The sequence below is a fragment of the Stegodyphus dumicola genome, chromosome 6 (genome assembly GCF_044657685.1).
Source record: "Stegodyphus dumicola isolate Sdum_Otavi_A_Nest chromosome 6, ASM4465768v1".
NCBI lineage: Eukaryota > Metazoa > Arthropoda > Arachnida > Araneae > Eresidae > Stegodyphus > Stegodyphus dumicola.
The window spans coordinates 224,020,888-224,047,068 of record NC_140773.1 but is presented as its reverse complement, the minus strand read 5'-3'; the positions used below and the strand labels follow the sequence as shown (position 1 = coordinate 224,047,068).

Here is a 26,181-nt window from a genome sequence, read left to right as displayed (position 1 = left end):
TTAAAGTTTTGGCGACCCACAGTATAAGAAACCCTGCTTTAAAGCAATCCAAGTTTCTTATTATATTGCCAGCTAAAACTGATTTCATTGTTTTGTATGTATATTAAATACATTTGCTTTGCTCTTTATTAAGGACTGTTAATTTAACAAAAACTATTTTTACGTATAAAATACTAATTCCGCGCATTCAGATCCAGAATATTTGTTTTAAGTTCTCAGGTTACAGTTAACAAATTCTTACCTTGTCGAAACTGCTGCTTTCGCGAGGCGGTAAAATTCTCCTCTTTCTTTCCCTTGGGACTTAACGACTACTCTGGGAGACTATCGTCATGCTGCAGACTTTCCTTATCTTGAAAATATCTTCCACGAGTGTTCGAAGTCACCTATTTCGAGGACATTTCCATGTCCACCGAGAGAGTCCTAACCTCAGATCGTTCCAGCAACCTCCGGGGGCCATTGACAAACCTTTATGTGTCTTCGTATTCAATGAAATGGAAAGGATTGCCCCGTAATACTTTCCCAACAGTTAATGTTATCGATTATTTAAAATCTGATATATCGTATCATTATCTATTTTTGCCAGGCGAACGAACTGGCTATGTGGTTGGGTTTTGTGGGTTTTTTTTCCCCCGTGTGTAACGGGAATTCCTTAGAAAGCCCAGTTTTCCTTAAAACGTCCTCCAGGAAGGCTTCCCTTCCCTCAGGTGGATGCGGATAATCCACGTGTGCTTTGCGGTATCGAAATAACCTAACCTAACATACCTTTCGCTAAAATATTCCATGGTGGAAAGCAATAGTCGGGCGAATATCATGCAGACACGTTTCATTGTTCCTTTCCAGAGAGCTGTTCAGAATAAAAAACAGTGCATGTTAAATAAGTTAAATTAAAATAATAAAAAAAGAAAAGGAAAGGAAAATATGAAAGGTTTCCGATTTTAAATTACGTTCAAAGGGGTGTTTTTTGACCTTTTGTGTGTTACCTTTCTGTATTAAATATCCCGTTCTTCGCACTTAAATCATAAAATTATGTTCAAGAGCAATATCGCAAAATAATTTTAAACTGAGCATATCTCTAGAATTTCCGATGCAGTCTCCCGCGCTGGAGATAAAAACGTTATTCTGTATAACGTTGCCATGGCTCGCTTCGAAATCGTTGTGTTTGTCAATAAAAAAAATTCGTTAAAGTTTTTTCAAAATATGAAATAGATAATAAAACAAATTCCAAACTGAAAATTAGGTCTTCCAAATATTCGATTGGAGGACTACGTGATTCAAAAGTGGATGTCTCTCGGTACCGCTGTTTTTTCACAGTGCCAGAAACATTCATACATTCATGCAAATTCTTCATTATTTAATACAATTAAAGTGCTGGGATGTGTTATTTGGTGGCAACAATTTGAAAAGTGAAACGCCATTTACTGTGAACCGACACAAAATGCCAAAATGAAATCAATAGCCCTTCTGGGAAAATTGCCCCTTTGGAGTAATAATAATGAAAGGAATTATATGATCTGAATTTCAACTTCATCCAATAAAAATCAAAGTGGTTTGTTTTGTTGAGAACATGAGTTTATTTCAATCAATTTTTTTTTTAAAGAGTTTTTGTAGTTGATAATAATTCTGCATGACTGATAACAACCTGTACTTAATCATTTACATACATAACAAATAAATATTAAATATATATATAAAGAAAAATGCAAGGAATGTAAGGGTAGCAGTAATTTATGGTGGTGTGTGGTGGTGTATTTAATTATGGCAAAGCACACTAGGACTATCTGCCTAAGAGGGAGGGATGCCTTTCGTGGAGGACTTTCCAAGGGAAACTGGCTCGTATACACGTTACACATGGGGAAAACCACAGCAGTAATTGATGAAACCTTTCAGATTATTAATACATTTAAATTATGGGCTTATATATGTCTAATTTCATTGTATTAAAAGAGAAATAATTAAACCGATTTAAGCAGTTTGAATGAAACACTCTTTCTATTTTCATAACTGGACCTAACTTATTATATGTTAATACGCAATCGGAATGTAAGATCCTTATTATAAAAAAATCTGATGAGGAATATCACATGACTTCCTTGTACGGCCTATTACACGCCTTTTCTTCCTGCATTTCTTTAAAATTAATTCCCCGAGTTTCTTTCGAGATATATTTCTCATTCACTTAATTTAGTACTTACCTCGCAGCAAGGCAAAAATGCTTAAAATCTCAAAACATCTTCATTAAAAACTGAAAAGTATAGAAAAGCATAAAACACCAAATACAATTAAAACACTTAAAAAAATTACAATTAAAATTAGAGTTTCTGCGGAAAAACAAGCAATTCGGCCAGCGGGTACGAAAGCATATTTTTCTGTGCACAAGACTGAAGTTTACTGTTGCTCCCACTCGGCAGAAAGACACTGAAGGTGCAGAAACCGAGTTCACTACTAACTCTACAATTATTGAATGCAGATTAATTAATGGCATAAAAACCTTAACTGGAACACAAGAACAACATAATTCAATCGCTTTTTAAAGCAAAAAAATGCACAATTACCAATAAATAAGAATAAAAAACACTGAGCTCACCGAGCCGAGTAACAGAGTGGGTATATGTATAATATATATAAAGAAAGGAGAACAAACTAAAAAAGACCTTTGTGGTCAAGAACTTTTGCGCATTGAGGTGCAAAAATTAGAAAAAAAGGTAAAAAGAATATTTTTAGTGCTTCCGCTAAAAAGTAGCTTTGATACTGTGGTTTCGGTGAAAAAAAATTTAACATAAGTAAAATAAAGGGCAATGAAAAGTGTAAACACTAAATAAGCAATATTATCACTAGAATATTTATAAATAAAATTCAGATCTAATTGTAAGTAATATGTTGATGATGGTAAGGCAAACACTTTTACTCTATTATTTAGAGTAAAAGTGTGGCATAAGACTTAAGCAAAAATACAAAAACAAAAAAGCGGTAAATGATAAATTAGCCCGATTCGAATCTCATTACTGACTCTTCAGAAGGAATTTATAATGATTTTCGAATCCAGCTAATTCCATATCGCGTTTCGTCGAAACAGACAATTGAAACTGTACACGAAATTCTTGTTTGAATATTAACTGAAAAAAACTTGGTCAAAAACTTTAGTCTCAATTCTCTATATTTATATATAGAGAGTAGTAGAGATTATTTATATTCTCTACTACTCTCTATATAGAAATTTATTTCTATATAGAGAGAGAGTAGTATTTATATAGAGAGAGTAGTAGAAATTTATATATAAAGCGTATGTATATATATAGAGAGAGAGATAGAGATGATTTTATATATTTTTATACTATGCAATCAGCCACACCAAAAGTGTATATATATATATTTAATTTTGTTGTGGTCGATTGCACCCAGAAAGGGAGATACACAACTACATGTTATAGCAGTCCTATATACAAAATTTCAATATTCTGAGCCTACTTTGTTTTTGAGTTGTGCAAGGTACATACATACGTACGTACGTGCATACAGATGCCACTAAAATATCTCTTCTGAATCCATTTTAAATAAATTTTATAATCTATTTTGGGGAAAAGTGTCCTTTATTCTTTCTGTGCGTACAGACGTCACGCAAAAACATAAAATTGCATTCGAGAGCGGTGAAAATGGATATATTCGTTGAAATATGATACCCAAAATATTTCATGATTACAATACTTCCTTGACTTCGTACAGGGAAGTAAAATCCAGTATTAAAGTTAATGATCTGACAACCATTGCCATGAAATAGTTATATTATGAAATGGAATGCGTTTGTATTACTAATTTGTTGATTCTTCTGGAACCCCTCTGGAGACATGCTGCATGATATTTAGAAGTTAATTTAAATTTATAGGAATGATATACTAAATAACTTGAATGTTTCCTTCTAGTATAAAATATAATTATTGAACGGTTTTCAATATAATCAAAAATAATCTCGCTACATTCCTTAAGATGATATAGTATATGGCCGTAACGAACGTTTTCCGCCAAAAAGAGTTCTTAATAAAGTCATAAAAAAACATGGAAACTGCACCTTTACTGCGGGCTGTAATCACCACCCAAATCTATGCTTTTCTGCCAACGTTTTGGTAGTTTTTCAAAGCCTTCGGTCCAGAAACTTGGTGGACGCGAGCCCCACAACGGATCAACCACATTTCGGATATCTTATGTAGAATGGAAGATAGCACCGGCAAGATGTGGCTGCAGATGTGAAAAAATACAGAAGTCGGTAGAAGCGATGTCGGGGCTATAGGGTGGATATGGCAAAAGATCCCATTCGAGTCCGTACAGAGTCCAGACGCTGAATGCAGACACATGCACTTTTGCATTATCTTGATGGAACATTACCTTTTTTGCGCCGGAACACAGTTCGACGTTTTTCCTTAATAGCAGGTCAACACGGATTAGTGTCCTGTGGAGGGTTTTAGCCTTTTTTCAGATACTCTTTGTGGATCCCACGGCAATCCCACCAGATACAAAGCATAATCGTTTTGTTAGTTAAACTGCTACCGACAGGCTCATCGGAGGCAGACCGACCCCCCCCTTTTCGGTTTGTGTTGTTGAAGTAAATCCGCTTTTCATCGCAAGTGATGATCCGGTCCAGAATTTTGTCCCTACATTGATATTCGAGCAGATTAGTGCAGGCCCGAACACGTCTGTCCTTATTTGCTAGAGTCAATTCATGCGGCACCCAGCGATTGAACTTGTACGTCAAGTTTATGGATGCATAGCGCAACTGATGGACACGGTACTAACGTCTAACTCTTTAGCAAGCCCTCGAGTGTTCTATATTAATCTTCTTCCGCGCGTTTTCGTAGGCGGGCCTCATTAACATCAGTATGCCGGCCAGAGCGCTCTGCTTCTTGAATGTCATAGTCCTTGTTTTTGAACCTTCGGTACCAAACCTTCACAGTGTCATATGATACAACATCAGTACCTAAAGCTGTACACATGATTTGGCGACATTCTGTAGCTGACCTTTTGCAATAGAAAGGATGGTTCTAATCTGGTAGCGTGACAGTTCCATTTCAGACATCTTGTACTCAATGATAACGATATTTTTTTACAGATTTCGCAGCACAGTGTTCTAAAGCAAGTCTCTTTCTTTCAAAGGCAAAAAAAAAAAAAAAAAAAAAAAAAAAAAAAAAAAAATAAATAAAGACGCCAACTCGAACTGTTTGCGCAGATGGTATATGCGGTGGAGGAAAACTTTCGTTAAAATCCCGATAAATCCAAACATTGACGAAAATAGTCTTTTCTCATTTATTTAGCTGTTCTTAGACTGAGTAATGATATAATATTGATTCTTTCAGATGTTTGTAAACGTTTTGCAATTATTTTTAAAGTAATGTTACGTCATTCATTACATCATCTACAACATAAAATAATCGTAAACAATAAAAGTTTTATTTCAAATAAAAATGCAAAATTAAATTTATTTTTAATATTTAGAAGCCATAAATAATGTTTAAAACACGGAATTTATGCATAATAAAACGCACTGTTTTTTAAATAAAATGACAACAAAGTATCGGTTACCATAAATAACTTGTCTAGGAATGTGTTTACCATAAGTGGTATCGCTCGCCAAAAAAAATCGCCAAAATCCGTGCAACCGTCTACCAAAGTAGTGCCGCAATGAGAAAACTTTCACATAGAACTTTCCTGAAAAGTAAAAAAATTGTAATTGTGATTGTACAGCGGCGGGAACATGTTAAACGATCAGTGGTTGCCTCGGTGCCTGCGGGCGTAGGGTTGGAAACCCCTGCCCTACAGTCTTTCTAGAGCCAGAAAGTTTATGTTACCAAAACATGCGAGACTCTACAATAGATCAGAAGAATGGAGTGGAAAATGAACTTGAACTGATCGATTCTGATTGTTCCCTGTGGTGAGAATTACAAAAAAAAAAAAAAAAAAAAAAAAATATCGATGGTCTAAGCAAATGCATCGGCAGTGGAGACAATTAAAAACATTCTTTGAAAGAAAAATACCCAAACATAAAATACAATTTTTTTCTGCGAAGAGAACTCTGGACTTCCCCCTCCCCCAGTCTGAGTAAAAGCACCAAGACTGACTTGCCTGAAGCGATGATTCCTCCTTAATTAACGAAGACCTTGTCATCCCTCTTCTTTCGAGTTTCTTGAAAACTTTATTTACAGTACTTTAAACGGAAAATACTAAGCAAATTTATAGTGCCGAAGAATAACTTTTTAAAGAATGAACTTCGGATTCTGCAAAACTGTAAGTTCAGATACTTTCAAGTCTTCTGCAGGTTGAAGCATAGGTTCAATGGCCATGCGTTTATCATTTAGAGGTAGAGCGACGAGTCAGAAAAAGACACGTATGGAGTGCTCCATTAAGGAAAAGAATGGATGCTATTTGTCTGATTTCAGCCCCCCTTCTAACCGTGTCGCGTCGTCCGAAATTGGGAGAATGTCTCGATTTACTTTTATTTTGCACCGTGTTTAAGGTTCCAAAGTAGAATGTCGATTACGCGCTTAATGTTTCACTTTAGCGAACGTGTTTCTGCTGTACTCCTTTCTCTGGCGAATCGTCGCTCGTTGTTGGCCTTCTGATTTTTCTTTTGCTTGTTCTGCTTTCGTCTATGCCTGCTCTCTCACTCTTCGATGCGAAGACTTAAATCGTTTAAATAACCCTAATTAAAAATATCTGATGCGGACACCACATGACCTCCTTGTATGGAATATTAAATTATACGCATTTTTCCTGCATTTTATTTAAACTTATTTCCGCGAATTTCATTAGATATATAGTTCTCATTCAATGAATTCAGTCCTCACTTCGCTACAAGGCAAAAATACATAAAAACTCAAAACATTTTCAGAAAAAATTGTAAAATATGGAAGAACATAAGACACCAAATACAGTTAAAAGAATTTAAAAAAAAAATTTACAATTAAAATTAAAGTTTCTACCCCAAAACAAGCATTTCGGCCAGCGGGCGAGAGGGCAAATTTTTCGTTGCACAAAACTGAAAGTTTACTTTTGGCCACACTCGGGCTCTCCCCAAAAAAACATTGAATGTGCAGAAATTGACTTAATTCATTATTCTGCTAAGTTTCAAATGTAAACAAATACGGCTGCTATGGTAAACAAAAATTAGGCTTAACAACTTTTTAAAGTTGTCTACATTTCTACAAGTATTATATGTAGATTAACTAAAGACATAAAAACCTTAACCGAAACATAAGAACAATATAATTGAATCACTTTTAAAGCAAAAAAACTCACAATTTACTAACTTATAAGAATAGAACAAACTGAGCCTGCCGAGGCGAGTAACAGAGTGGTTATATATATGTTATTTATACACATTTTGGTGCTATCGCGACTGCAACCAAAAAGGGAGGTGCACATCTACATGTTATAGCAGTCCTATACTCGTTTTTGAGTTCTGCGAGATATATACATACATTGGTACGTACGTACAGACATCGTGAAAAAATCACTTTTGAATCCATTTTAAATTAATTTATAATCATTTTGGGGAGAAAAGTCCTTTATTCTGTCCTTCCATACAAATATCACAAAACATCGTAAAATTGCATTCGATAGCGGACAAATTTGACATTTTAGCTGAAATATGATACACGGATTTTTCGTGATTACTTTACTTCTAACAAGGAAGTAAAAAGAATTATTGGATAATTGTACTCTTTTTGCGTTTTGCAACTACCCTATGAAATTGTACTTCGCCGATCTTTACCTTAATACTAAGCATGGGTAGGTGCTTAAAACCACTAGACTCTGATATTTCGATTCGGGTTGGAATTCCAAAAAACTGACTGAATACATAGGCGTTTCTGTGGTTTTCTTCGTATATAATGACTATATGTCGTGTATATGACTATTATTGAACTATATGAAATAAAACGTAAATTATTTAAAAACCACTGAGTGCACAAACTTTAATGAACATGTAAACGTCACTACAGATACTCGGATTTAGGTTGGGACATGTTCGATATACCTGTCATCTTTGGTTATGACGTGGCGCAGACGAACAGCAAAATTCTGCATGACTCGCTGAAGTGTCGGAACATCGATGCTGTCGATGATTTCCTGTCGATCCTCAGCAATGGATTTTGGCTTATTTCTGTAGACGTTGTCTTTAATATAACCCCACAAAAATGACTCACCCCTATTCAGGTCCAGAGAATATAGCGGCTAAGCGAGTCCCATTCCAGCGGCCTCAATTTCAGTAGCCCAAAGCCAGAATGCGGTCTCCAAAGTGCTTCTCCAGGACATCCAATACTCTCTTGGTCCGAGAGGTCGAATTCCATCTTGCATGCACCACGTCTTGTCGAAATCAGGGGCACTTTGGATAATGGGGATGAAATCATTTTCCCAAACCTCCACATATCGTTCAGCAGCCACCGTGACATCAACGAATATCGCACCGATAATTCCGTGACTGGACATTGCACACCACAGTCATCCTTTGACAATCACGAAGTTTGAACTTCATCACGCAAACTGTTTAGAAGTCATGATGGTTTTATTTCATATAGTTGAATAATTGTCACCCTGTAAATACGAGGCAGTTTCTTTAGAAACCCAGGCGCACAGGCGGCCGAGCGGTCAAGTCGTTGAACCCTGGTAGTTCGGTCCGGGAGTCGAATGCCTGCGAACGGCCTGGCTGCATGGGCGTTTTCGTGGTTTTCTCCATGTGTAACGTGTATAGATCTAGTTTCCCTTAGAACGTCCTCCACGAAGGCATCCGTTGATTTAGGCAGATAGCCCTCGAGCGCTTTGCCATAATGGACATAAACCAAACCTTTAGAAAGCCTTCCATGGAGGCATTTTTTTCCCTCAGGCAGCTATTCTCGTGTACTCTGTCACAATCCAAATAACCTAACCTAACTTAATCTAGCGTGTTTTGCCACAATGAACTAACCAATTAAAAAGGCAATTTGTGTTTATTAGTAAAACTCTGGGTATTCAATTTTTCACAATTTTGGATCTGAAATATTATTTAACCTTCCCACTTGGATGGAATGACGCTAACGAGAGACTCAATTAAAACATTCTTTACACATTTTTATTTATCTAGATTTTCCCCAATTTTTCTTCATTATCTTCAATTCTCTTTGTAGCGCGTACTGCTGCTCTGTCGTTTCCATTCAGACGACAGGCTCCCTTAGTATCTGTTAATGAATGTGTCAGTTTTTGAAGATAATATCAGAATTTCTTTTAATTGCGCATTAGATAAAACACTTTGCATACATTTTTAACAAAATATTCATTTCAAAACTTAATTAAAAACACAAATAAAAAATATAAAATTTAGGAAAATAAATATCTGAAAGCTTTCAGATTTTATATTACGCCCAAAGGGGCGTTTTTTAATGTTTGGGTTGTTACCTTTATTTATTAAATATCCCGTTCTTTGCACTTAAACTATAAAATTCAATTCAGCAGCAGTGTCACAAAATAATTTAAAAAGAGCATATCTGTAGAATTTTCTAAACACTGTCTCTCGCGCTGGAGATAAAAATGTATTTTTCCCCTAGACCTTACATATTAACGAATTTATCTATTATCATAACACCTGCAATATACTGTTTTCCAAATGGCAATTTGCTATCACTTTATTCTGAAGTCGTCTCAATTTAATTTTCTTGGCCTTAAACGAAATATGAAAAGAGAGATCATAGATGTTTCAAACATTATACCCCTTGCAACGAATGTTGCCACTTAGTATAGTGGAATAATAGAAAAAAATGCTACTCTTACAATATCGTTACATGAAAGTAAAGGGCGGCTGCAAGCTCCGGCCCCCTAATGTGATTTTATGATCTCATGCAATTCATAACAGTCCACTTCCAACGATATTCAATGGACACATTCTGCCCTATTCAGCTCGTAAAATGTTAAGGGATGCGGTTGCTAAGATAATCTGACCTATCAGGCTGTTTCATCGATAAGCTGGGCTAAGGTTTTGCAAAGTATCCGTATCCGAAGCTGTTTTAATTTTGAAGCGATGTTTCCTGTCATTTTTAGTTTTAATATAGTATTTAGTTTAGTTATTCCTTGCAAATTTGCACAGATCTGCTCCAACTTATAGACAATATCGACATTGGAAGATATAAATCTCATTTGGCAAATGTTACCGAAGTATAACTTTTGTACTTGCTGCAAAACTATCAGTTGCTTAAGGAGGTAATTTTATTACGAATCCCGGAGAAGGCATGGGTATTTGTAAGAGAAAAAAGTCCTCTCAAAAGGTTGATGATTTTTCACATTTTAGCTCTAAGAAAGAAGGGTAAAAGACCCTCGGACCCCTCCTCCTAAGGTGCTCTCTGTCAAAATTTGGAGGCGGAGTTGAGCTAAAATCAGACTGTCAGTTATAAGATGCAACAACATTTCGGAAGTACAGCTTTTAAATGATATGATGAACTGTGATTTTAAGTATTTTTCCTTTTATTCGTAATGTTTTGTGTGTTAACTTTATTTATTAAATATTATGATTTTTTGCACTTACGCCACATAAAATTCTATTCAGCAACAACAACACGAAGTATTTAAAAACAGCACATCTTTAGAATTTCCGACAGACAGTCTTTCACGCTAGAGATAAAAGTGTTTCATTTCGTACAATCTTGCAACTGCTTGCTTTGAAATCGTTAAGTTTGTTAACCAACAATTCGTTAACGTTGTACAAAACATAAGATGGATAATAAAACAAATTCGAAATTCAAAATTAGGCTACAGGATTACGTGATTCAAAATTAGATGTCTCCAGGTACCGCTGTTTTTTCCCAGTGCGAGCACACATACATACAATCATGCAGATTCTTCATTATATAATTTCTTTAAATATAATACAGGGCGATAACATTTGGTGGTAACTGTCTGAAAAATGATACAACGCATTTAAGTGTTTCGACGCAACATGCCGTTTTGAGACTAACATTCCATGCGGGAATGATGCCCTTTTGGTCTAAAAAAAGAAACACTAATGCAAATATTTAATTCCGAAATTTTTCATAAAAGTTAGCTAATTTTCGTTACTTACTTCGCGATCTCCTGCGAATTTTCATGTATGTAAGTAGAACATGTTTTCTCATGTAAATTTTTAAAAGTCATACCTGTGATCCTTACAGATTATTTACTTGCAATATTATAGCGAGTAATTATGTAAGTAGAACATCTTTTTTCTCTTGTAAAATCCCAAAGGTTATATCTGTGATTGTTACTGATTATTTGCTTGCAATGTTACAGCAAATTATGTAAATAGAATGTATTTTTTCCCGCAATCATGTAAATTATTAAATAACTAAAATTTTAGTAATTATGTAAACAGAACATATTTTTGTCGTGTAAAATCCCAAAGGATATGTCTGTAACCGTTACATGCTATTTGCTTGTATAATTATAGCAAGTAATTTTATAAGTAGAATTACTTTTCTTAGGTAAAATACCAAAGGTTATGTCTGTGATGCTTACAGATTATTTGCTCGTAATATTACAGCGAGTAATTGTGTAAATAGAACATATTTTTTCTCATGTAAAATGCCAAAGGATATATATGTAATATACTAAGCGCGCAGTCATGAATCCGGTACGAAACTGCCCGCGTCTTAATTTTAAGGATCAATGTACATCGCAATTTATCATATTTCATTACGATTGAATCATAGAAATCACGGATTTCATTATAATTGGATAAACATCTATGGAGATGATTTCTTTATGCTTGGAAATAAAGACTGGAAATCTGTCAAGTTTATGTTTCTTTGTCTTCATCTGTAAGACTTCACTCTCAGCCACGACGACATGGAAGTTGAGTCCTCTTCTATGTTCCTGGAATTATTACATATATATAACCATTACATGTTATTATAGCAAGTAATTTTGTAAGTAGAACAGCTTGTATTATTATAGCAAGTAATTTTGTAAGTAGAATAAATTTTTCTTGCACAAAATTCCCGAAGGATATATCTGTAAAGATTATAGACTAGTTGCTTGTGATAATTTTATTTTACCCCGAAGACATTTCGGAAGATATTTTTCCATCGCTTCGCAATAAACAAGCTTAACTTTTTTTGGAGAGGGGGGGACAGCGTCCGGATAATACTTCCTCTTAGTTAATCGAGAGCTGACTGACTGTTATATCATTCAATGCCACAGTTAAAAATATCCTAACAGGCCAATTCTTAAGCATATAAACATTAATAATTAAAAAAAATTCTCAAGCATGAAAATACTCAATAAAAAAAATTCGCGCTTCCTCCCTTGCCTGCAGGCCCACCAGCGGCCGAGTGGTAAAATTCCGCAAACGGGTTGGCTGCATGGGCATTTTTGTGGTTTTCCCAATTTGTGGTTAACAGGAGCCAATTTTCCTTAAAATGTCCTCCACGAAGGCATCCCTCCCTTCCATGTAGTGCCTTAGGGACAGAAGACATAAATAACATATAATATTTCCTCCCTTGTTGAACAATCTGAGAAAGAAATTAAATTGTTTGTAGATAAGTTTTTTAGTTTTAGATATTTTAGTAATTGAGAAATAGGTACATAACGATAAAAGAATCGATACAGTAAGACCTGCTGCAGCTTTGGTAAGGCGTATAATCTACCTGTTTCCAGCATTTCCTCGAAACATGAGCAGCAGAAGTGAATGAAATGTTTTCTTCTTCTGAAGGAATCGCCGCTGCCCTCTAATTGGCTTTCATCATCATTACAAAGCATTGTTTTCGCGCTCCCTTCTACCCCATTAAACAGATCACTTCCTTGATTGAGCCCATAAACTGGAACCTGCCCCTTCTCTCCCTGATCAGGGGTAATGGCCTAAATGATTACACCGGAGAAGGAAGAAGTACCTGGACAGGAAGATAGGTTCCCCCCCCCCCGCAGTCCATCCGTCAGTACAGATATAGGGGGCGCAATTGTGACTCTTAACTCCTTACATAAGAGTGCTCTTAGGCTGACTTAAAAGCCGCTTTTTGGCGACATCGGATGGGGGAGGGGCAATCTGGCATTTTCGGGAATTTCTACTTCTGAGATCATGAGTATAAAGTAGCATGTTGAGATTAATATCTGAAGATTTATTACGTCTAAGATTCGCGTTATTTTTAATTTATTGGGCGAAGCAAAGGAAATATTGAAATCGCGAAACATTTTGGGTATCACATTTTAATGGGCTGACCGTTTCCGAATCCATTTGGGCAATTTTTTTGCATGACGTCTGCATGCAGGGATAAAATAAAGGACACATTCCATAACTGATTATGAAATGGATTTAAAGTGGACTCAGAGAGGACCTTTTTTTTTTTTTTTGGCCTCCTGTAACGTAAAAAAAAAAAAAAAAAAAAAAAAAAAAAAAAAAAAAAAAAAAAAGAGGAGGACACTTCTATATTTTCCGTTCTACTGGGCCGATTGACAAAATTCAAATTGCGTTTTTCACGTCTCCAAAGCGCGACTTGGGATATATATTACATTTATATACAGCATCATTCTAACATAGGTATTTTGAAACAAAGTCGGACTTTTTCTGAAATGACATGCCAATTTTTTTTCATATTTCAATTCTAGAACTCACATTATGCCAAACTGCCAAGTTTTCTTAAAATTGCACTAGTAGTTTAAAAAAAAAAATGAGCTCTCCAAATTTTAGCTCCTCAATGTTAATTGAATTTGGTATATATTTATTAATATCTCTTTTTTTATTAAACTTACTTGATTCCTTCTTCCAGAATTCGAAATTTAGGCTTAATCCAAATATAGCTTGCACATTTTTAATTATTTATTATTAAAATTCGTAATTTTAAATATTTTTTATAAATTTTTAGAAAAATATTTTGTATAGCTACAAATTTTTAACATAAAGTTGTTGTACTTCTAGGCACACCTGGAAAATATTAGACTTTTTATTAAAAATTTTCTAAAATGTGCATGAATTTACATATTAGAGCGTTTTGAAATTTGGCAATTTTTTTTTTTTGAGCGATGATAACGCCAAACGTTAATACGTGCTTTGTTAAAATTATTTGAAAGTAAGAAGGATGAGTTTTACCCCCCTCGTTTACACTGCAGAAAAGAAAAAAAAAATGGCTTGCTATAAATTAAGAATTTCGCCGAGTGATTTATTGGCGAAAACTGAAAAAATACCGCAAAATAAATTTTTGAATTTCCCTGTAAATTTCGCACCAAATTTGACAAAATAATTCGAGTCGTAAAATTGAAATATGGAAAAAAAATTGGCATATCATATCAGAAAAAGTCCGATTTTGTGTCAAAATACGTATGTTAGAATGATGCTATTATATAAATTTAATATATATCCTAAGTCACGCATTTGAGACATGAAAAACACAATTTCAATTTCATCAATCGCCCCCCCCCCTCAGTAGAACGGAACATATAGAACTGTCCCCCTTTTTTTTTTTCGCAGTGTACATGTGTATCTGGCATAATTCGAAAACGACTAGCAGTAGAACGTTGAAATTTTATACATAGGACGGTTATAACGTCTATTGTGCACCTCTCGTTTTTTTATTGCAATCGGTGGTACCAAACATATATATATATATATATATATATATATGTGTGTGTGTGTGTGTGTGTGTGAGCGTGGATGTAAGATAAAAAATATATAAATAAAAATTATAATTTGAACTAACGATAACCCTTTAATTCTCCCTCTCTGTTATAAAAATCGCAATAACTTCACTACGCCATTTCTCGATCATTCTATCTTGCATGGCTTGCACGTAAATGTAATCTTTCAGTTTTAATTTTATGAAAGCTATATGTTGTAATGGCCGGAAATGAATAATACTTTTATCCTCCAAGCGCCATTCAGTAAAGCCCATGATATTTTCAAATTTAATCTGGAAGGTTACTGAGTAATAAACTTAGAGATTTTAAAGCACTAAACACAGTTTTTTCAGAATACTTTTTTTTTTACTTTCTAATATGATTGACTTACATAAACATGTATTAAAGTCTCGAGATGTCTAATTAGAAACATTTAATATTTTTATACATTACATAAATTAATAAATAAAATAATAAATTGGAGGGACTCATTAAAATCATTCTATTTTTTCATTCCCGGCCGCACGAGCGGCATGTTGTGAAAGAAATAGCGAACATAAAAATATGTATGGCAGCCTCTAACATTTTGTCAGAAATTCTAAAGATATGCTGTTTTTTAATATTTTGTGATTTTGCTGTTGAATTGAACTTTGTAGAGACATTATGATTTTTTGGAAGCCAGAGAGATGAAAAATCAGCATTAGCCTTCGCCGGGAATCGAACCACGGACCTCTGGAATACCGGCCCAGCGTGCAGAACCACTACACCACGAAGGCACGCTAGGAAAGTGGAACAAATACCTTATAACTTTATGAGGCGTAAGTACGAGAAACGTGATTATTTAATAAATAAAGTTAACACATAAAAACTTTAAAAAAAAAAAAGATAAAAAATATTTTTTTTTTTGCTAGCCATGTTAAAAGAAAACTGAATATTGATAGGATGAAATAAGACTGAAAAAAGATTAAAATGTTATGCTAACATTTAACACATCAGGAGTTCCAAACATATGCTGCTGTAGCTTTTTAATTTTTTGCAATTTCGTTGTTGAACTCTATGTGGCATGAGTGAGAAGTAAACGAAGCTAAAACGCTAATCATGCTAATAAAGCTAAAATGACGAAAAAAAGGGGATAGTAGGAGTGAGTGCACAGCACACTTGTAGACTGCGAGCTCAGTGAAAGCTTAAAAAACCTTAACGAAAACTTTTGGGCAACAGTTAAAATCTGAATTCTTTCAGATTTTTTAAAAATTAATAATTTACTCTTATTAATTGTTTATTTAGAAAAACAATGATTTTTTCTTTCATAACACAAGTTCCCGTACATTGAAACCTATGAGGTTTAAGCGTGGTCCAGGTTTGGAATATAGTCCAAAGGGGCAATTTTCCCTGAAGGACTATTAATTTCGTTTCGGCATTTTGCGTTGAAAACTTTAAAAGTCTGTATCACTTTTCAAATCGTTGCCACCAAACATTATCGCCCTGTCTTATATTTAAAGAAATTAAATAATGAAGAATCTGAATAAATGTATGTATGTTTCTCGTATTGTGATAAAACAACGGTACCTAGAGCCATCAAAATATGAATTACGTAGTCTTCCATAGAATATGGGCATGTGGAAACCCTAATTCGAATTTGAAAGTTGTTTTATTATCGATTTCAGATTTTGGAACACTTCAAAGAATTTTTGATTAAAAAACTCAACGATTCCAAAGCTAGCCATGGCATCACTGTACGAAGGGAGGGAAAAAAAAAAAAAAAAGTTTTTATCTCCACCGCGCGAGACTCTGTATCGAAAATTCTAAAGATACGCTCATTTTAAAATTAATTTGCGATAGTTCTGTTGAACTGAATTTTATAGTTTGAGTACTTAAAACATGATATTTAATGAATAAATTTCACACACAAAACGTTAAAAAAACGCTCCTTTGGACGCAATCTGAAACCTTTCAGATTTTATTTATTTATTTATTTTTGTATAAATTTCATATAGACGTATATATATATATATATATATATTGCTGCATTCTGCACACAATACATATTTTTGTCGCTTGATTTGTTATTTATAATTTTATTTTGTTGAAGAAATTTTGGTATTTTATACAGATTATACATATTATTGTTATATTCAAATTCTCTTTGCATTTTGCCACTTAGAACCTAGTTAATGTCTTCTTTAGATTTCACGAAAGAATGTTTGCCAGACCCTCAAAGAGGTTTTACTTCTAGTTTCCATCCCAATTTTGAGAGCGACCGTCAGGAAGTGGTGCTTGGTCTCCCACCTCTCTCCCCCCCCACCAAACCACACGAGAAGACTTTTCGACACGCCATATATTTAGAGTGCTTCAATGCCTCATAGACACTGTACATTTGAAAACATCCATGCCTTCTTCTGGATTCGAAGCCATCCCTTCGGGTGTCAGCCGATAACATCGCGGCAAAAACATCGCGGACGAAAACGTCGCGGAGAAAACAACGCAAGACGAAAACGTCGTGCTACAAAACATCGTGGGAGAAAACATCGCAAAGAGAAAACATCGCAGTTCTAAAACATCGCGGTACAAAATATCCTCGTCGAAAATAAAGCGGTTCAAAAACTTTGCAGTTTAAAAACATCGTCGTCGAAAATATCGTGGTAAAAAATAAAGTATCTACAAATCATCGCATGACGATAACATCGCAGACATGCCTTTTTCAGGTTTTAATAATTGTAAATGGATATTCCCATAATAATTTGTGAGCGCAAGATGCAAAGAAGGATAATTTTTACTTTCACATTTTTTTTATTAACTAATAAATGTTTTGCTGAAAACGTAAGAAGGAAACTTAAGCATAGAAAATTAAATGCAACTTATAGATTATACCTTTCATGAAAATTACCAGTAAAAACTTTATAAAAAATGGGCCTTTGTTAGTTAACTATGTCGTTTTAAAATTCTATTAATTGCTATAAGTTGCATTAATTTTCTATGCTTAAGTTTTCTTTTTGTTTTCTCAGCAAAAATTTATTGATTAACAAAAAATATGAAAGTAAAAATTATCCTTCTTTCCATCTTGCGCTCACAAATCATTACGGGAATATCCATTTATAGTTATTAAAGCTGAAAAAAGCATGTGTGCGATGTTATCGTCATGCGATGATTTGTAGATACTTTATTTTTTACCGCGATATTTTCGACGACGATGTTTTTAAACTGCGAAGTTTTTGAACCGCTTTATTTTCGACGACGATATTTTGTACCGCGATGTTTTAGAACTGCGATGTTTTCTCTTTGCGATGTTTTCTCTTTGCGATGTTTTCTCCCACGATGTTTTGTAGCACGACGTTTTCGTCTTGCGTTGTTTTCTCCGCGACGTTTTCGTCTGCGATGTTTTTGTCGCGATGTTTTCGGCTGTAACCTCCCTTCGGTACCTCAATAGGCTCCACTAACCACTATACCGTCTGGTGGCTATTATTTCATTTTGCATTTTATAGGAATTTTTATGCCTTTCTGTTACTCTTTTATGCACATTTTTGATGATTTGATTTAAAATCTAAAAAGCGTTTTGTATCCCTGAATGTATGAGATCTTGGTCAATCGGTCACTTACTTTATGTTAAAAACTTTTAAGACCGACCTTGTTATGTTGAACGGAAGAACCACTACAGACTTTTGAAAAGTAGCTGCCTTGTCTTGTTGCGGTCAAAAATCTTCGAGCAGTTTTATTTCAGAAGGAATGGGAACTAATCAGAGTTGGAGAATTTAGTTCGACGAGCTGGCAAAATTATAACCACGGTGACTTTGGGGCATGAACTGTGACTTTTGGGACTTATAACCACTGTGACTTTTGCGCTATTTGAGGACAAAGAATATAACTTTCGTCATGCACATTCATGCTATAATATTTATTTGTGAAATGTATTTATAATGATAAAATTTGTTATATATTTTTGAAAACTTATTTCCGGTGTTACTTACTCAATAGTCGTCACGTGTGTTGTAGAGTCTTCTAGCATGTTTTCGAAACATACACTGTAGACCATGGCTGAGAAGACCGAGTAGAGAATTCTCGCTAAGTCTTGGAAGAAACAGATGACTACAGAAGAAGGATTAAATAATCTTTTTATTTGGACTTAGCAGAAAATGCACTCCCTCGGTGCTCTTAATCTACCACCACTTGTGGCTAAGTAACTTAACAGGAAAATAAGATGTAAAATCACAATAGAGTAAGATTGGCTACACGACTGGCTCCTCCTATATCTAAACCGCTCAATCGACTGCACACAGCAAAGCCGAGCCTAGAATATCAATATAAACTAAAGAGGGTGGCTAACCATATTGCTTAGCCAAAGAGGGTGGCTAAGCTACTTCAAATACGCGGCATCAATTCGGAACTAAACCTGTAGAGACGTTAGAATTTTTTTGGAAGCAGGAGACTTGAAAAATGAGCAACGCCTTCGCCGAGAATTGAACCGCGAACCTCTGAAATACGCGCCCAGCGTACAGACCACCACGCCACGAAGCCATGCTAGAAAAGCGGAAGAAATACTTTATATACCCCCTTTTAAAGGGCAACTGGGGTTTTTAAGGGACCCAGTCGCCAAATCCTAGATGTGGAGAATCATCATCCACCACTCTTTTAGTTCGGGACATTAGGATTTTTTTGGAAGCAGGAAACGTGAAAAATGAGCAACGCCTTCGCCGGGAATCAAACCACGGACCTCTGGAATACGCGGCCAGCGTGCAGACCACCACACCACGAAGGCATGCTAGGAAGGCGGGAAAAATACCCTATAACCCTCCTACTACAAATTCTAAAACCGTTGCTTAAATACCGATTCCGAACTCACTTAGATTTGCATACACGTCAATAAAATTTACATTCTACCAGGAAACTGAAATCAGAAGGGAAAGGAAAGTTTTAAAATTGAAAATAATTGGTTAGAATAAAATAAAGTCTTTACAGTGTTATGTCCATTAAGTCTTCGTATCCCATTCGAAAATTAGTTATAAATCCGATTTTCTTGTCACTTATCAAGGTAATTTTGTACATTTGTAAAAATGTACTTTTGTATAGCCTTGTATTTAAATGAAAGCAGCCCGTACAGGGTTTCAGCTGGTATTGCTGAGTTTAGAAATTTTCGCAATTCCAAATGGCCAGTTCCATCGTGGTGATTGCGCCTGCTTACTTTTCTTGAAACCAGTTTTTTCTTCTTCTTACCCCCATCGCCAACATCTCGAAGTGGGCAGAAAAGGTGGAACTTCATTCAGGGCAACAAAAGTTCGGACAAACAGGAACTTCGGTAGCTACAAATCTAATCCCCGATATGTCATCACGTGATGCCATCGCCTGAATTCGGAAAAAAAAAAAAAAAAAAAAAAAAAAGGATCCACTCACTCCCTCCATCCTCATTCACAACTTCAACAACGAGCACCCATGCTTTCAACTTAATAACACAGGAATTTTCCTCCGCAAGATTCGGTTGTAACTTTCTCGAGATTTGATTGCTGGGAAGGACATTAAATTTCAATGCACTCATCCGTGGTGCTAGCGGATGCGCCTCTAAGAGGCTGCGGAGCGGTTCTTTCAGTACGTTTTGATTCCCGACCCCCTGTTCGCTCAACTCCACTTGCTGAATGGGTCCCGTGAAGTTGAACGAAGGCCAGAAGTTCTTTCCTATCGAAATCGCGATCCAATAAAGGAAGTTCAGATGGAAGAATTATAACAGTCTTCGACATGAGGAAGGATGTTTTCCATGTGAAAGAATAATGATCTTAGTCCACTTGAAACAATAAAAAATTGAAAGCTTTAAGATTTTGTATTATGCCCAAAAGAGCGGTTTTTTCTTGTTTCGTGTGTTACCTTTATTTATTAAGTATCATGTTCTTCGCCCTTAAACTGCATGAAAATTCTATTCAACGGTATTATCACAAAAAACTTCAAAACAACATATCTTTAGAATTTCCGATACAGTCTCGCTCGCTGGAGATAAAAATGTTTTTTTTCCGTACAGTGTTGCCATGGCTCTCTTTGAAATCGCCGAGTTTGTTTATTCAAAATTCGTTAAAGTTTTACAAAATATGAAATGGATAATAAAACAAATTCCAAACTCTAAATCTGGGCTTGCAGATGCCCATATTCGCTGGAGGAAAACGTTATTCAAAACTGGATGGCTGGATGTACCGTTGTTTTATCACAATTCGAGAAACATACATACATTTATGCAGATTCTTCATATTTAATTTCTTTAAATATAATACAGGGCGATAATATTTGGTGGCAACATTTAAAAACGTGATTGGCCGTTTATAGTGAAACAACGCAAAATGCCAAAGCGAAATTATTAGCACCTCTGGGTCAATGCTCTTTTGGGATGATAATCGCACTTCCTATGGGACTGATATAATGAACGATGTCAATCAACTTTGGAAAAGAAAAAAGAAAAATTTGATAACCGCCTTAAAGTTAGCACAGAAAGTTTTGCTTTTAACTTTCGAATATTGGATATAAGAATAATTTTCGGTTTGCTTGTATTCAAATAACTAAAATTAATATTGTATTTCTTTGACCAAAGATAAAGTCAATTTCGCATAGTTAGAATACATAAGAAACGTATTATTTTACCCATTTAGTACATTACTTCCTCTCCAGGTGGCTCGAATTTAGAAGCAAGAAATTAAAAAATATCAGTTTAATATTTTAAAAAGATGTAAATTATTTATTAATTCTATCCGAGGTTAGAATCCCGTGAACGTACTAGCTGCATGTACGTTTTTGTGGTTTTCCCCGTATGTAACTTATATACGAGCTAGTTTACTTTAGAAAGTCTTCCACGAAGGCGTTCCTCCTCTTAGGCAGGTAGTCCTCGAGTGCTTTGTCATAATCAACTAAAACTTAATAAAATCTTTTCACAAGTCTTCGTGATTAACTACAAGCTCGAGGTATCTTTCAGAGGTCGTGAGTTCAAATCCCGGCGAGAACAAATCGGATTTTTTCAGTTCTAACACCGGAAACATTCGATAGACTCTACAACTGATATGGGAAATCGTACCAACTGATTCAGTTCTAACGCCGAAAACATTCAATAGACTCTACAACTGAAATGGGAAATCGTACCATTTCATTCAGTTCTAACATCCAAAATATTCGACAGATTCTACAACTCATTTGATTCAGTTCTAACACCGAAAATATTCGACAGACTCTACAAATGATGTGGGAAATCTTACCATTTGATTCATTTCTAAGACCGAAAAAATTCGACAGACTCTACAACTGATATGGGAAATCGTAAAATTTGATTCAGTTCTAAGACCAAAAAAATTCGATAGATTCTACAACTGATGGGGAAAATTCTACCATTTGTTTCTAGAGAATCAAATGGTTCGGTTTTGAAAAGAGGAAGAACTGAGAAAAAATGAATCGGAATAGTCCCAATAAGGTGGCCATCAGGTATTTTGCCCTAATAATTGAAAAACCAGGTGAGTATTCTTAGAAGTAGTGACTACTCCCAGACCTACTGCTCACATGCTCGTTATTTCCAAAGCGGTTTGTCTAATAATTGAACAACTAACTGACTATTCTTAGAAGTAGTGAATACTCCCAGATTTACTGCTCACATGCTCGTTATTTCCAAAGCGGTTCCCTAATAATTGAACAACCAGCTGACTATTCTTAGAAGTAGTGACTACTCCCAGACCTACTGCTCACATGCTTGTCATTTCCAGTGCGGTAGGCAGTTAGAAATTTAAGGCAAAGAACTGGAAAACTGTGTGCATGAAAGAGAATATTTTAAGATAGGGGGCTATTGGATGTTAAATTTACCCTACTCGAGGAACGAAACACACATTCACATGGCACATAAAACTATCAGAAAGACAACCCGAGATGAAATTGCCAGTATTTTGTGATCTGTACCACTTGATGCGCAGAACTTATCCGTGTGTTTAATATTTGGTGTACCAGGCTTTTAGAATTGAACGGCCTAGTTGATTCGGTGCTCTAGTATCCAAAATTGCTCTCTTGGGATGAAACTTATTTCAAATGATTATCGAATTATATTTATTTTCTCTATAATAGCGTAGAATGAAAGCACAGATGCAGATTTTAAATACTGGAAAGGAGATACGCAGCGCCATCTATGAAAGGGACTGAAGGTAATAAAATCGCAAATGGAATCACTCCAACTACCATATGCAATTTATGTTAATACTAGTAGTTCAGGTATACTTTAATTTAAAAAAATATATTGGGTGGTTTTTAAGGTACTCTTTATAAAGATTTATTTTTGTCTCCGAAAGAGAAATTAATTTGTATGCTTAATTTTTATAGTTTTCGTGTGCATTTTGCCTGTGTTTGCTTTTAGGAGCTCTGACGCTTGTGTTCTCTCACCCTCTAGGCAGCTGGAATGTCTGTACATGATGGGAGGAACGGCAGAGCTGCAGCACAGAGGGTGGGAGAACTGGTATGTCTGCACCTTTTTTTATTCTTTTAATGTATCTTTATTTATTTTATTTCATTTACTTTATTCGAGAAACAGCAGAAATTTTAAAAGTAATTAATCCTCAAAGTAGTTCAATGCCAATAAAATCGTAATGAGGCATTAGAAATTTTATAAATTTGTGTGATTATTGTTTAACGAAAGTTTCTGAGTTTCCTTCGATGAATGCAAACTTTTAACAGATATGAACTATCGAGGTAAATTTCGAATAAACTTCAACAGATAGAACATATCGAGGTCTATGTCGAATAAACTAAAATACATGTTGAGTATCGAGATACTTCTTCAGTAAATTTCAATAAATGAGAAATATCGATGTCAATGCCGAATAGACTGCTATGTGTGGAAAGCATCGAGGTGAGTATGGATTAAATTCGCAGAAAAATTCGAGTATAGAGGTCGCTGTGAACTCCGGCAGATCTGGAGTATCGAAGCCAAGTAACTTCAACAAATGTAAACATCGAAAAAAAATTAGACCTTATATTTACTGCATTTAATGATGCTGTTAAATTCTAAAGGCAATCATACAAACTGTACACTCTGTATAAAAAAAAGGCAGGCAGTTTTTATACCTTTCGTTCTGGTGGGCGGATTGAAGAAATTTAACTTGAGCTTTTCATGTCTCGAAAGCGCGACTCTATATATATATTAAATTTATATACAGTATTGTTCTAATATAGTAGGTATTTTGACATAAAATCGGACTTTTTCTGAAATGACATGTTTTTCCATATTTTGATTCTATGACTCAAATTACGCGAAGTGCGAAGTTTTGTAAAAATAGTACTAATCTTTTTTAAAAAATTAGCTGTCAAAATTTTAGTTCCTCAGTGTTCATTAAATTTAGTTATCTTTTTATTAATATCTCCCTTTTAATAAAAACTTATTTGATTCTTCTTTCACATTTCGAAATTTAGATTCAAGCTGAATAAAATAATTCGCAAATATTTACGGATTTATTTTTAAAATTTGTAATTTTTTAGTAATTTTATAAATTTTTCGAAAAAAAATCTTTGAATTATAACCTTTAAAGGTTTTGCCATTCTCTTAAAGTAGATGTATTTCTAGGCATGCCTGCAAAAAATTAGAGTAATAATTATATATATAAGAAATAGAGAAATTATATATAAAATTTCTCACAATATATGCGAATTTATATATCGGAGAGTTTCGAAATTTGACATATTTCTTATAGGCGATAATAACGAAAATTTTTATTTACGTACTTTGCTAAATTATTTGAAAGAATGAACGAAGGGCCTTTTTTTCCGCTTGTGCAAAATGAAAGGAAAAGAAAGAATAGGTTACCATAAATTAAAAATTTCGCCAAGTGAATTATAAAGGACGCAAACTAAAAAAAGTGTGCCAAGATAAGTTTTTTAATTTTCAGGTAATTTTTTCACCATTTTCAAAATTTTATATTTATGAATAATTTGAATCGTGGAATCGAAATATGGGAAAAAAACCGATATGTCACTTCAGGAAAAGTCTGATTTTGTGTCAAAATACCTATGTTAAAGCAATGATATACTCATATATAAATCTAATATATATCCGAAGTCGCGCTTTCGCGACATCGAAAAATGCAAATTCAGTTTCGTCAGTCGGCCCAGTAGAAAGGGAGATATAGAACTCCTCCCTTTTTATTTTATTTATTTATTTATTTATTGTGTGTGTGTGCAGAGTGGTATGAACAATTATACATCTAGCTTTGATTATAAAAATGAGAACATTTCAACCGTTGTACCAATCATATACAGAACTGAACACGCACCATGAAATTAATTTTAACCTTTATTGATAAATAAAAACTGTGACTCATATTGAAAAGAAAAAGCTTTAAGGTCTTGTAATAAATGAATGATATGATAAAATACTAATTTCATTCTTGTTCATTTAGTTAAAAATTAGTTTTTTTTAAAAGTACTGCAATCCGATACGAAATTCTTAATACTAAAAACTAAAAAACATACATGGAAAGTTTCTTTGAAATGTTTTTCTGATCCACATAAATGTTTTAAGTATTTGAACCGATTAACCTAACACTAATTTCATGGCAAATAATTAGCACGTCATATTGGAGACAACATGTCAAGAGTTTCAAAAGCTTCTATTTGTTTAAAATACAGAGACTCCTTTAAAAACTTTCTAAAAAAATGCATCTCTTTAGGTTAGCATGTAAAGATTTATCTCATTCCCCAGGGCAAATTTCGATGTGTAAGCGACAGCACGTCAGATTAGCAATTTAAAAACCCGTCATTTGTATCCCAGTGAGGTCACGACTGACTTTTCAAGTTTCCTGTTTCCATAACACCTAATAATCTTGTAACGTTGTGCGCTTCCAACCTGCACGCAACAATAGTGGTGACTGCTGAGAACTGGAAAGGAGACCAAAGTCTTGAAAAGGGTTTAAATCCCTTTTTATTCAAGAAATTACTTAAATTCAATAATTTAATTAGAAATTACAAATGCGTGCTCTTGACGCTCACAAACTACGCCGACCCGGCGATAAAATAAAAATAAGAAACTAAGAAAAGTAACAAGTGACTACCTATGAGGCTCTCTAAAACGTAACTAACCTCACCGCGTTCTAAAATACCGCTGATAATTCAGCAACTTCTGAATATTACGTTGAAAGATTAACAAACTGCCGAGGCAAGCACACAGGCCGAAACGCTTGGTTCTTCAATTTCTAACTAGCCACCTCCACGCTCGTGAAGTAAGAAAGCACACTTTCGAACTCGTTTCCCTTCTATTTAACTCAGATTACTTCCGCTGATAATTTGAATCCTTGCGCGTTTTACTAAAATTTACATACTCTGGCATTGGCAATTCCAGGGGAAAGTAAGGCTTGACAGGAAAGTAGTTTAAACTTAAAATAAATGTTAGTTAAAATAACTATAAACCCTACATTTGCCGCTGCCAGAATTTGGTAAACTTGGAAGCAGGTCCTAGAAACGACCTGTTGAAAAGTTTCCAAAATTCTGAACTAAATTTTAAGAGCCTCGTTTACACAAAAAAAATTTTATCTCACAAAAGGTAGAATAAATTTCTGTAGATACTTATTTTAATTCTCTCTTCTTACAGCAACCTTTCCTGGACTTGAG

General features: G+C 34.7%; 1 protein-coding gene across 5 annotated transcripts in view; it reads left to right on the top strand.

The window, feature by feature from the left end:
- LOC118193862 (protein trachealess-like) overlaps positions 1–26,181 on the top strand; it is a 568,020-nt gene that overhangs the window by 378,716 nt on the left and 163,123 nt on the right. For 2 of the 5 annotated variants that reach the window (XM_085819599.1, XM_035365024.2), the window contains exon 2: positions 22,973–23,038. The exons of the other annotated variants lie outside the window; for them this stretch is intronic. In XM_085819599.1, the coding sequence (XP_085675725.1) occupies positions 22,973–23,038 (66 nt within the window). The remainder of the gene's footprint in view (positions 1–22,972; positions 23,039–26,181) is intronic. 5 annotated transcript variants of the gene reach the window in all.